Below are 13,249 nucleotides of genomic sequence, written 5' to 3' on the forward strand. Positions count from 1 at the left end.
AAGCTGAATTCTTTTTATTTATATTCATGACAGAAAGATAGCAAATAGAAGATGTCAACCTGGAAAAGTTCATGCATCAATGTTTGCACTACAGTACAGTCACAGCAGTTACTTGTTTAATGCTGTGTATATACAGGAAGCCACGTTAAAATTAACAACAGCGTAGTATGTGGTGATTTCATCTTCAGAGATGAAACATAGCTGTGAATATACCACATGTGATAAGTCTATTGCTTCTCTTGTTACTTCTGGCTTTGGTGTTGCAACATTTTTATACCAGCATTTAGAATATCCTCAACTAAGAGGTGTGGGTTTGATTTGTCTTAGAGTGATGAGATTTGGGCTTACAAAAGGAAGAAGCTTCTTGAAATTCCTTGGCCACAAAATAGTAGCAAATGGCATCCATGCAGCAGTTAGAATTTGCTATACATGCTGTCACACTAATAAAGGTTCTAATCTTCTGGATTGCAAGGCAGTTAACTCCATTTTTTTCCATCACAAACCTAGCAAGCATCCCAATTTGGACAGGTGAAAAGCACACTATAAATACAATCATATTTGCAAAAACAATATAGATAGCTTTCTCTATTAGCTTATTTTCCTGTGGATTTGTGAGCATCCTTTTTTTAAGACTCCTGATGACGTGCATGGAACAAAAACTCAATATTGTTAGTGGGATTAAAAAAATGAAGATCAAGAAAAATAGAACACTGGTTGATGGTTCTGTGGAAAGCTTTTGAAAGCACAAAGGTTCACTTCTCTCTTGTTTTATGTTCAGACCAGTTATCGTTGATACCCAAAGAAGCCCACAGATAAGAGCTGCCTTCCATGGTGACCTTAAACTCTTTGCCTTAAGAGGATACTTTATGGCAATGTATCGATCGATTGAGATGACAGTGATAATGTAGATGCTCATGGACATATTTATTAAATATATAGACTGTATAGTGAAGCACAGTGTGTCACGATGCCATTCATTCCAGATGAAATAAATTGTGAAAGGCAAGGTGCAGACTACAGAACAGTCTGCAATGACCAAGTTGATCATGTACACCCTGGTTTCTGTCCATTTCTTCAGTTTGCAGCAGAACACCCACAAGGCAAGGACATTAAATATGGCTCCAAAAGGGAAAATTGTGGCATAAATAATGACTTGAATGAGTCTAACATTGTAACTCCATTTTAGACTGTTGTTGCAGTTTGTTGAGTTTGTCATTATGATGCACTCCTGCTACAGAACGAGGTTTCAGACAGCTGAAATATAACACATGATTCTTTTCATTAAAAACAAAAACTCATCTCCTATTTGACTCGCTGCACCCCCCCCCCCCCCAACTAGCCTGGTAAACATTCCGTACAAGTTTTCCCCTCCCAATAAGGCAGAAATAACCTCCCTCCATTGCCATGGTCCCTCAACAGCCCCGTGACTCTGAATCATAGTGCATAAAAATCAATGATTAAAAAAGTGGGATTCTTTTTTAAAATATTGTTAAGTTTAAATTGTATGTTTTCTTTTTTAAAATAAACTATTTAAAATAAAATTTAAAATTATGGGAATTTATGCTAAGGCCTACATTTAGTATAATTTTATACTGTACTATAGTAAATTTAAATTAGTATATTTTTATATTTTAAATTTAGTATAATTTTATATTATACAATAGTAAATTTAATTTAAATAAAAAAATGATTCAAGTAGCACATGTTTGATGCTGAAGATTTAAAGAAAATGAAAGCACAAATTGGTGGATTAAGCCCCTGGACCAGGGTATGCTGAAATGCTAAATCAGCTTTTGACAGTAATAGCTTCTTCTGCAGGTGCGGAGAGAATAATTCTCTTCCTTTTTAGTTTATTCAACTAGTTCAGTTTATTGCCTAATTCATTCAAAGTTGAGAAAGTGATTGGGAGTTGAAAAAAACAGAAACGCTTGTTTTCCTCCTCTAATCTATGAATAAAAATGAGGCATGAGAGGATGAGATCTACTCATTTTGAAACCTTGAAGGATGGAGTGACCAGAAACAATCCATGTCAAATTCACTGACTGCAGAGAATTCTTCCTTTGTTTAATAAATCAGTGAGTTTTAAATGCAAAACATGTTTGGGCAAACAATTTTTTTCTTATATTTCCAGCACACTTAAGGTAGTTTTATGTAACTAGTAAAAAAATTTTTGAAATGCTGGTTTTGTTTAATTTTAATTGATTTCCAATTTGCGCCCAAATGTAGCTTGACACAAATCACAAACAAAAAGTTGATCATCTAGTCAATAAGAAATGAATCATTTCACCAGCGGGGGCACCAGCAGCTGGGCAGAGCTCCGCAGCTCTGCTTGTCCCATGTGGCACGAGCCCGGCGACAGCCGCGACAGCAGAGCTTCTGGAGGAAAGGGGCGGCTGTCTCCTGGCTCGGCCTCCACGGTCAACCCCAGCAGGGGGCACGGAGAAGAAAAGAGCCTCAGGCGGCGGTCTGGTGGAGCAGAAGAAGAAAGAGGATTCCCAACGCCCGTGCGTTGGGCAAGGTAACCGCTTCCCCACAGCTCGGCCTCAGGCACCTGTGCTCCTGCCCCCTTGGTCCTTGGCTGGTCCCTGCTCCTGCTCCCCTTGTGTGTGGGTGGCTGGAGAGAACAGCAGCCTGCAGAGATGAGCTGCCCCAGAGCCCCCCTCTCCCTGCTCTAGCCTCTTCATGCCCGATATCTGAGTTCAGGGTTGCCCAGAGGGGAAGGGCAAGTGGGGCAATTTGCCCCAGGTCCTGGGCCCCACAGGGGCCCCCATGAGTATGTCGGAGGCTCCCCCTGTCCCACAAGTATGTCGGAGGCTCCTGGGAGAGGGGGTAAGTGGTGTGGTAAGGGGCTGGGGCCGGGCACCTCCCTGACCTCATCCCCCATAGCCCTGACCACCAGCTCCGAGCCCAGCTCCTCTGAGCCAGAAACCCCCCAACCCCATCCTCCCCACAGCCCTGACCCTCAGCTTCGAGCCCAGCCCCTCTGAGCCCAACACCCCCCTGACCCCATCTCCAGTTGCCTAGGGTTGCTAAGATTTGGGGGCACCAAAAAGCGGTGCCCCCAATTTTTTTTTTTACAGAGTTCCTCCCCGAGCGCGTGGTCGCTGCTCCACTTCTCCCACCTCCCAGGCTTGCAGCACCAATCATTTGCTTGGCGCCACAAGCCTGGGAGGAGAATTAGAGCAGGGGCGGTGTGCTTGGGGAGGAGGCAGAACAGAGGTGAGCTGGGGTGGGAAGGTGCCACACGGCTACCCAGACGGGGTGGGAGCTGCCACGGGGGGCACCTCAGGGCTGGGGGGGAGTTGCCATGGGAGGGGCACCTCAGGGCAGGGGAGCTGGGGAGCTGCCGCAGGGCTGGTGGGTGGAGGGCACAAGGTGGAAGTTTCACCTAAGGCGCGAAACTTCCTTGCACTGGCCCTGCTTGCCCCAGAGACTGGCTAGGGCAACGGGCAATGCCGAGTGGCCCAGACATGAACAGTTGGAAGTGGGACAGGAGCTGTCAGATATTTTTGAGTAGGACCAGGCCATGCCCTAGGGGACAGCAGTTTCCCATTGCTCTAGGGTTACTCCTATTCAGTATATTGGGTGCTGAAAACCTGCAAGTGGGCCTGGTGTGACTGGGAGCTCTGGCTGCTTAAAGAGGGACACAGCTCCATCCCTCCATCATTGCCACAGAGGCCAACGTCCTGCAGCTAGTGAGCCAGATGGTCAGAGTGGAACATCTATTGTCCTCCTACAACCACCGGGGATGCAGCAGGCTCCAAAAAAAGGAGCCTGTCAAAGAGGCACAATAGGGCCCTTCCCCATAACTAGGGCTTCTAGGTGCTATGATAAATACGCTGTGACTTTAAGTGGAATTTGGACCAGCTGGAGAAAGAGAAGTGAGTTTGAGGCAGAAGAGATAATGGTTATTACCGCACAGAAGACAGCCTATTTCTCATCAGAGTATTCAGGGCTTTACTGATTCTCATGACACCATGATGACAAGGGGACTCAAATAAACATGCCACTGCAAAGTTAACATAGCCAAACTGCACATAAAACCAGCCTCACTACATGTAGATGCTACGTTAGCTGAAAATTTTTCTGCTGTGGGGCAGCACAAGAGGGCTGGAATGGGGGTCAATGATTTGGCTGTGAAGGTGGATGTGACAGATGGAAAGAGCAAACCTGCCACATAGAATGAATGTGAAGGGATCTGTGAGAAGAGCCAGGGAGGGGAAAGGGAGCAGACAGTGGCAAGTGGGAGGGGAGAGAAGAAAGAAAAAGAGAAGACAAAAGCATAGAAAATATGATTGAGAAATGGGCACCAATTTTTCACCTACTGGTGGGCCCCTCCTCTTCCGTGCAGCCCAATACCTTCCATTCATACCTCCCTGACCTCCACTAGCAGAGCCCTGATCCATGAGACAGCATTCTGTTTTTCACACCTGGTCACCCTGTAAATAAGCACATTTCATTTGTAAATAGAAAGACCATCTCAAATGACCATCACCAATTCAAGAGCTGCTTGAGTTTGAGTTGCTGCAAAAGTCTGATAATTTGAGATGGTCTTTATATTTCACCCAGGGTTTGGAGTATGATTTGTCAAAAGAGAAATCCTAGTTAAAGCAGCAGACAATCTTATACCTGACTAAAGCTCTGGGAGGTTAGACATTGTATACCAGGTTCAGTTGGGAGCAGTTTATGGAGCATTTACAGACTGACCATGAGTGCATAAATATAAAATGCACAGGAATTTGACAATCTAAGTGACAGCACAGCAGGTTTGAGTGATGTTCAAAGAACTATGCTGAACACTTTGACAAAATTATTATTCATAGCCCCAAATCCTCTCTCTTCCAGATGAAGTTATTTTCAGAATAAAATAGCAGTTTGACCTGAAACAAGCTAGTTTAACACTGGCAGAATTATAGTTGAGTGAATAATTTCCTCAACAAATGTCACTTCTTTATTTTGTTCATAAAATGTCCACCAACAGCCTGACATGTTCTCCAGCTGTATTCATTATTCAATATTATCTGACACGATTCATTAATTTTTTTACTCTCTTGGTTGCTATTAAAAATGGAATTCCAAAATTTGAAGTATGTTGCAGTGCTGTGATTGGTCATATACTACTGCTTTGCTCCCTCATTGCGTAAGTGTAAATCTTACAGTCAGGTTATGGGCTGCATGCTCAGAAAGTGAATGTAAAATTTATACTTCATGAATATTTCCGTGTTTTACTTTCTACTAGTAAAACTGGATTGCTGGAATAGTCCAGGTAAGCAAACATAAAAGGGGAGCAAACATGGCTGAAGTCTATTCAACTAAAAATGCTATTGAGAGAAACCAGGTGGAAAATGGTTTTCCTTTGAGATTTTTGAATTTTTTTTCACTATTTTATTTCAATTTTGACCTTTTAAAAATTGTTTAACCTTTTTTCTTATGTATAAATTAACTAAGATTTTGAAATGTAAAGTAATGTGGAATAAACAAAATGAAATTTTCCATTTCAAAACACATTTTGTCAGAAAATCTGCAACCAGCTGTACTGTTGAGTACTGACAGTAAATTGTGTATGTATTCTCCCAGTCATCGCATCTGGAAAACACTTGAGACTAAAAGCACATAGAATAGAATTACAGGAAGAAACAAAGTACATTAAGTCAAAACTCCCAAAATGTCTTACCAGTGTAATATAATTCAAAGAGTTAGTTGATTGCTGCCTATTAATTATACTGATTATACAAACCTCTTAAAAACAAGTTGTATCTACTCTCCTTTATATCTTGTTCCTGATATTAATGAGAAGCAAGGAAATAAACTGCAGTGCAAAAATGCAATCTCTGGTGAAAATGAAGTAAAAATAAGCATGAGAGAATGAAAGTTACCTGTTGACTTAACTTCCACAAAACAATTATCAAGTCACTCCACAATAAAAGCTTCAACACAACAATTAATAGGCATAGACTTTGTTCCAGCTGACATCACCTGGTATTCAGAGCACCAAAAAAGATTTCTCAGTTGCTCAATGGCTCTGTCCTCTCTGGAGTGAGAAAGCCCCACTGCTTGCTGAGTATTTCTAAGAGCTTTGCCTCTTCCTCAAGAATGCCACCTCTATATTTGAATTTGAATCTTCCTGTTCATCTTTGTAGAGTGGCCTCTGCTGATGGCATAGCAGTAATTCTGCTTATGATTCATCTTGACTTATTGGACAAGGAAGCAGTGGATGGATAGAGCTTTAAAAAGCATCGCAGTGACTTAGAAAAGCTTTTTAGAAAACGAGTCCAATCACTATATTTTAAAACAATATGGGAAGTTGTGGCTAGAGAAGAATTAACATATTTGCACATTTTAGAAAATATGAGAAATAATAGACAGAAACATAGAGGGCAGACAGATACCTGATATTTGGATACCTTTTATTCAGTACTCTAAGTACAGTAAAAACATTTTTATCCGGCAAGTTGAGGGAATGGGGGGGGGGGGTGCCAGTAAGTGAAAAATTCCAGTTAACTAAGAGGGAGAGAGTTTGGGTGTGGGAGGGGCTGCAGGGCTGGGTGTTGGAGCACAGGAAGGGGCATGAGGCACAGGCTCTGGGACGGAGTTTGGGTGCAGGATGGGGTGGGGCAGGGGCATAGGAGGGGTTTTGGGGTTCCAGATCCACGAAGCGCTCACTTCGGGCGGCTTCCTGCAAGTGGTGACCTGTCCCTGCTGCTCCTAATCCAAGGCACTGCAGGTGGCTCTGCACGCTGCACCCGCCTCTCCCCGAGCGCTGGCTCCGCAGCTTCCATTGACCAGGAACTGCTGGGGGTGGCGCCTGCGGGAGGAAGCAGCGTGCAGTCGCCTGCTGCACCTCCACTGCATAGAAGCAGCAGGGACAGGTCGTCACTTGCAGGGAGCCACCCAAGGTGAGCACCGCCTGGACCCAGCACCCCGAAACCTGTCCCGCACCCCAACCTCCTGCCCCGAGCCCCCTCCTGCACCCAAACAGCCTCCCAGAGCCCATGCCCATTCCCCCTCCTACGTCCCAACCCCCAGCGCTGCATTCCTTCCCACACTCCGAACCCCTCACGGCCATTCCTCTGCCTAGGAACAGCAGGGACATATCACTACTTCCGGGGTGCCACATGGAGCCAGGTAGGGAGCCTGCCTGCCCTGCACCAATCAGCCTATAAACCAGACTTTCTATGAAGACTAGAAATGCCGGTATATAGAACTTTCCTGTTGGTACAGGGCTCGATAACACAGCTTTTACTGTACATTCACCTGCAAAACAAACAAATACAGCACACCTGTTCATTTTTATGGTTATTAACATTTGATAGCCATACCTGGTCTGTTAAGTATGTGCATACAAAGATTGACTCAATTTAATAAAATCACTAGAAACAACATGAGTGTTACCAGATTGCAAAGTGAGCATCATTACATCTTTGTTAAATAGGAAGATCTGCAGACCATATTGCTGTAAAATCGCTCTTTAAACAAAAACTAACTGTTGTCATGATTGCTTTGTTTCTGATATTTACATGGCAAGGATGTGTAAACTTGTTAAAACTTCCCCAAGAAAAGAAAGAAAGAAAGAAAAATGCTTTTCAATTGGATTTATGCTCCTGATTCACTTACGGGGGTTTGAAAAATCCTACCCTGTATCTAGCATCAATTAAAGTCTTGAAATACATTGATCTTTTTTTAAAAGCAGACTCAGTGCTGGATCCATAAAGGGCTTAGGCATTTTAATTGCCGCTTTAGGTGCTACTGAGATCCTCAAAACTTCTACTCAGCGGAGACCTAACCCTGGAAGCCTAAATTCTCCTAGGCACCGAGATTTCCAATGGTGGGCTTGCACCAAAAAGCCTAAACCTTGATGATACCAAGCTGCTAGGTGCCATAGCTCATGCCTAAGCCTCAGTGGGATTCTTCAACTAGGCGTTTCCCAACCTGTCTCACCTGCAGGGTCTGAACCCATCTAACCTGCACAAACGACAGCCAGGGAAGACTGAAGCAGGAATTTTTGGAGTGGGACAGCATATGTGTTCCTCAGAAAACACAATATCCAGGAGTTAGAGCACGTAACTTCAGATGTGAGAAGTTCAAATCCCTACTCTGCCTAACTTACACCAGGGATTTGAATGCAGGTCTCTCATGGGCTGTAGGATATTCTGGGATTGGTCTCTCCTGTTGAAGCTGTTCCACTTTGTACAAATGATGAAATATTCATTGAGCCAAAGATATTGACCCTACAGCCTGCTGCTATAGTACTCACCTGGGATACAGGAGACCCAAGTTTAAGCCCCTTCTCCAAGTCAGGCTGAACAAAGATTTCAAAAATAGGGCTCCCATATCCCAGGGCCTACCAGTTAACTTGGCTCAGTGAATTCCACTGGATGGCAGATCACCTACAAATTTAAGAATTGCAACATCTCAGTCTCCTGGTGAATGCCCAATAGCATAAAAGGCCTCATAACGTAGCCCCTCTAAGGAACTGCCACCCTTCCCCCTGTTGAGACACAATGAACATTTAAAATTTTTAAACACATTAGCACATTTTTCTTACCATTAGTAGCCTCTGCCCCCTCCTCATGTTATCTGAGAACTAAGGATAATCGAACAGTTACATTCCTGGAATGCTGAAAAGTATCAATATCGTGGCCATCAACAGCAAAGGTATGTTATCTGGGGAGATTTCTTGGATTCTTCCAAAGGCAAAAAAATAATGTTACTCTTCTCTTAGAGTTGGCAGGACCTTTGGCATCTGAGAGGGGAACCATGCCACGATGAGGACAGGAGCAGCAACTCAGAGATGGTAGAGGCAGATGGAGAAGGACCTGGAAGAGCTGCTCATAGGGATGGACTGGAGAAATGAGGAGCAGTTTGAATTTCTCAGGGTACTGGAAGATTGGGCTCTTCAGCTGGAAGATACATTGATAAACCGGTTCCTGGAGCAGGAGCAAAGCCGTAGGGAACAGGAGCATTCTGTAATGGAGACGCTCGTTGAACTGGTAGCCAAATGAGTTCAGGGTCTACCTGCTGCTGAGGCCACTGAACCTGCCCATGAAATGCTACCTCCCCCTCTAGCTGCTGCCCAGAGTGCTACTTGAGCTAAAAGAGCCTCTTTCAAAGACTCCCCCCCCCAACGCCAGAGTGACTGGGAGGAGAACAGGGATCTTGGGACCTCACCCTCCACCGGCATCCAAAATCCCTTGCAGGAGGACTCCCCTGAGTATCCAAGGAGGGGACTGATGAGTCTATGAGAGTCCTGGAACCCCACAAGTTCCCACCTTCCCAAACCCCTGCAGAAGACATACCCAGCTTTCACCAAGAGTGATTTCCCCCCATCACATGCCCTGTCAGGAGGACGGCAAGGAGACAGGTGCAGAGACAGAAATATTTGCCCTGTGTTCCCAGTTGCATTCCCTTCCATTTTTAAAGGTTTTTGGTTGATTTTTCTTTATAAAAATATTTAAATGTCATGCTTCATCTAGTACTTTTAATAAACGTTACACTTTCCTTGATGTGTGTATGTGGTTGTCCTTCCTAAATATGGTGAACTGAAGATGTTTTGATGTTTGGGATTGGGCCCCACCATTCTCAGCCAATGAAATTGAATGGTGTGTAACTGTCTGGAAGGGATGGAGAAAGTGCAGCTAACATTACATGTTTATAGAAGGCACTACTAGTTTTCAGTGCAGCAGAAGTCTGCAGTGCAGTGCAGAAAAGGGGCAGATAGACCTCTTTATGGCTTAGTTAACATGCAGAAAATCAAACCCCAATTCCAGTAATAATTCAGAAAGTGACATCCGTCACCATGCTGTGTCTAAATGGCTTCTTCTCCCCTCAAATCTTAATCCATTTCAACTAGAGTAGGGTTTAGTGCTGTATAACAGCTGCTAAACGCAGTTAGCACCATTGACAATGAACAATTAAAAAAAGAATGGCTACATATCCTTCTCTCGCTGCCCACGCCCCAGCAAATTTGAGTCACAGAGAGACTGAATACTCCCAGTAACAGGTTTTTAAGCAGGTGTAAATAGTGAAGACAAAAATATTGAACAATGGCTACATTACAGCTCGGCTGTCAACACACAAATCCAGTGGAAGTTGTCCTGAGCCCACATGAGATGGATGCACTTCTCTGTACTCTCACAAACATAAAGGAACATGGAGCAAGTGATGATTATATGAAAGGTGTTTGCCCCATTGCACAAGCAGCACCAGTGAGGTTTTGGTCTAGCAAATGTACACTTCATGCCCAGTCTGTGGCTACAGAGCTTGAAATTGAATTGCTTTTTCCCAAAGTCATTGATGTCAGTGTCAGGTTGCATACGCAAAGTTAGGAGCAGGTATGCGGGTCCCCCAAAATTACACTTAGCAGAGACAAACCATATGGAGCAATATTATTTCTGGGGTCAGTACTAGGACCAATCCTAGTCAACTTATTCCTAAATGATCTGGAGCAAGGGGTAAACAGTGAGGTGGCAAAGTTTGCAGATGATACTAAACTGCTCAAGATAGTTAAGACCAAAGCAGACTGTGAAGAACTTCAAAAAAATCTCACAAACAAGGGATGTGGAGCAACAGAAATGGCAAATGAAATAATTTGATAAATGTAAAGTAATGCACAGTTGGAAAAAATAACCTCAACTATACCTACAAACTCTGATGGGGGCTATTTAGCACACTAATCAGGGAAGCGATTTGGGTCATCCACGCAGTGTGCAGCAGCAGTTCAAAAGCAAAATAGGATGATTAGGAATCATTAAAAAAAGGACGAGATAGACAGAGAAATATCTTATGCCTTAAATAATCCATGGTATGCCCACATCTTGAATACTGGTACAGATGTGGTTGTCCTCATCTCAAAAAAGATATTCTGGCATTAGAAAAGGTCAGAGAAGGGCCGAAAATGAATTAGCGGTTTGGACGGGTCCCATTGATGAGAGAGATTAAAGAGACTAGGACTTTCACTTAAAAGAGGAGACTAAGGGGGGATTATGATAGAGGTATATAAATCATGAGTCGTTGTAAGGAAAGTGAATAAGGAAAGTTATTTTATGTTCCCATAATGCTAAAAACTAAGGGCAACCAAATGAAATTATGGGCAGCAGGTTTAAACAAATAAAGGAAGATCTTCAACAGGACATAGTTCAACTTGTGGAACTCCTTGCCTGAGGAAGTTGTGAAGGCTAGCTTATAAAGGAGTTTAGGGAGAGAACTGTATAAAATGCATGTGAGGTTAAGTCCTTAATGGCTAATTAGCCAGATTGTGGTTAAGGAAGTGTGTGCCTAGCTTTCTGTTTGTCAGAGGGTAGAAATGGATGGCAGGAGATCACTTGATCATTACTTGTTAGGTTCAACTCCCTATGGAACACCTGGCATTGGTCACTGTTGGTAGACAGGATACTGGGCTGGCTGGACCTTTGGTCTGACCCAGTATGGCCATTCTTATGTTATGTTCTTATGTTCTGGGGAATAAAGTCCCTTCTTCCTCCTTCAAGTACAACCCTGATCTCTTAAGCACCATGAACTTTTCCAATGTTTCTCAGGTTTATATTCATGAATCTGCCTCGAAGGTCCATTAAGCCTTCCAGAACGAGTGAAAAGTAACCTTTTTTGTTCACATATTCACTTGTCCCTTGTGGTGGGCAAAGTATTAGGATACAGGTGCTATGCATGTGGAAACCCCATCCTCCGAAATCTAGCTATTATTTTTGGAACTTTTTTATGGCAGCCCCTGTGGATAAATGACAGTGTTAACTGCTTCACCAACATGCACAACCATGCCCCTGATAGTGGACTTTACAGCCTTAAAGTGGTTTGCAGCAGGCCTACAGTGGTCTGGTGTAGTCAGCTTCCATAGGGCAATAGCAACTCACTTCTGAACCAGTACAGCTTCCCTGAATTGAGTGTTCTGGTGCTGGAGGTTTGCTGCAAGCTCCTCACATAGCTCCATGAAGGCCTGTTTTCTCACTTCTAAAGCCACAGCTGGTCAGCCTAGGCTTCCAAAACAATGTGTTCCCACCCCACCATGCTGGTGCTCTTGCACTAGAAATGACAATCCGCCCAAAGACAGATCTTAATCCCATTGTTCCATGTCTTCCACCCAGTTTGGAAGGGAATAATAGCGAGGGGGACGACATGATCAGAAATTGCCATTGGCAAATATGTGAAGCGGGGGAGGGGGAAATGATACCAACACCACACAGCAAAGCAGTCGCTCAAGCGTCTCCCTGTTTGCACAGAACTCTGGGATACCGCCCCTGCTGTAGTGCTAACCTCATGCAACAACTGCAATGGTGTGGACATGGGTATAGCCATGTACACAGCGTTATACTAGTCTCCAGCACAGCATAATGTGGACACTTAGAGTGGGTGTTGGGAGCATTCACGAGCCTGTGCAGAGTCCAGCATTTGAGTATGTGTACCAGTGTAGACAGCCTCATCCTCGCAAGAAGTGGCTTAGGGGCCAGAGACCTGTAGAATGGTTCCCGTTCATGGATCTACAGCTGAGATAAGTGCCTCCCTACTGTCAGGACTTAGGCACCTATAGATGGGAGAGGGGTGGGGCTTAGCATAGGCGTCTCTAGCCAGCATCCCCCATTGGCTAGCTTAGGTAGCTTCCTGCTACTGTGCTAGTGTTTGTGAAACTCAGTCTAAGGCACCTCTCTCTCCCCTCAGGCATGCAGTGGTGAAATCAGGAAGGCAAAATCACAATTGGAGTTGCAGCTAGCAAGGGATGTTAAGAATAACAAGAAGGGTTTCTACATGTATGCAGCAAGGTGGTCAGGGAAAATGTGGGCCCCTTACTGAATGAGGGAGGCAACCTAGTGACAGAGGATGTGGAAAAAGCTAATGCACTCAATGCTTTTTTTGCCTCTGTCTTCACAAACAAGGTCAGCTCCCAGACTTCTGCACTGGGCAGTACAGCATGAGGCAGAGGTGACCATCCCTCTGTGGAGAAAGAAGTGATTTGGGACTACTTAGAAAAGCTGGACGAGCACAAGTCCATGGGGCCAGATGTGCTGCATCCGAGGGTGCTAAAGGAGTTGACAGATGTGATTGCAGAGCCATTGGCCATTACTTGAAACCTCATGTAGACCAGGGGAGTCCCTGGATGACTGAAAAAAGGCAATGTCAGTCCGCATGCTTTAAAAAAGGGAAGGAGGCAGAATCTGGGAACTACAGCTCACCTTTAGTCCCAGGAAAAAATCATGGAGCAGATCCGTCAAAGTGAATCAACTGGAATCACTTCAAAGGAAAG

The 13,249-nt window shown here is 44.2% G+C and overlaps 1 protein-coding gene across 1 annotated transcript; it reads right to left on the minus strand.

Moving 5' to 3' along the window:
• LOC116835534 (G-protein coupled receptor 35) lies at positions 1 to 6,073 on the minus strand. Its single transcript, XM_032798426.2, has 2 exons — positions 5,877 to 6,073; positions 1 to 1,254 (listed from the first exon to the last, which is right to left on the minus strand). Exon 2 carries the CDS (start codon positions 1,214 to 1,216, stop codon positions 299 to 301), a length of 918 nt encoding a protein of 305 aa, XP_032654317.1. The 5' UTR covers positions 1,217 to 1,254; positions 5,877 to 6,073; the 3' UTR covers positions 1 to 298.
• Positions 6,074 to 13,249: the final 7,176 nt, after the last annotated feature.

The sequence above is a fragment of the Chelonoidis abingdonii genome, chromosome 8, assembly GCF_003597395.2.
Source record: "Chelonoidis abingdonii isolate Lonesome George chromosome 8, CheloAbing_2.0, whole genome shotgun sequence".
In the NCBI taxonomy this organism is placed as follows: Eukaryota; Metazoa; Chordata; order Testudines; family Testudinidae; genus Chelonoidis; species Chelonoidis abingdonii.

Coding starts and splice junctions, on each gene's coding strand:
- LOC116835534 (XM_032798426.2), bottom strand. CDS start 1,216: ATGACAAACTCAACAAACTGCAACAACAGTCTAAAATGGAGTTACAAT.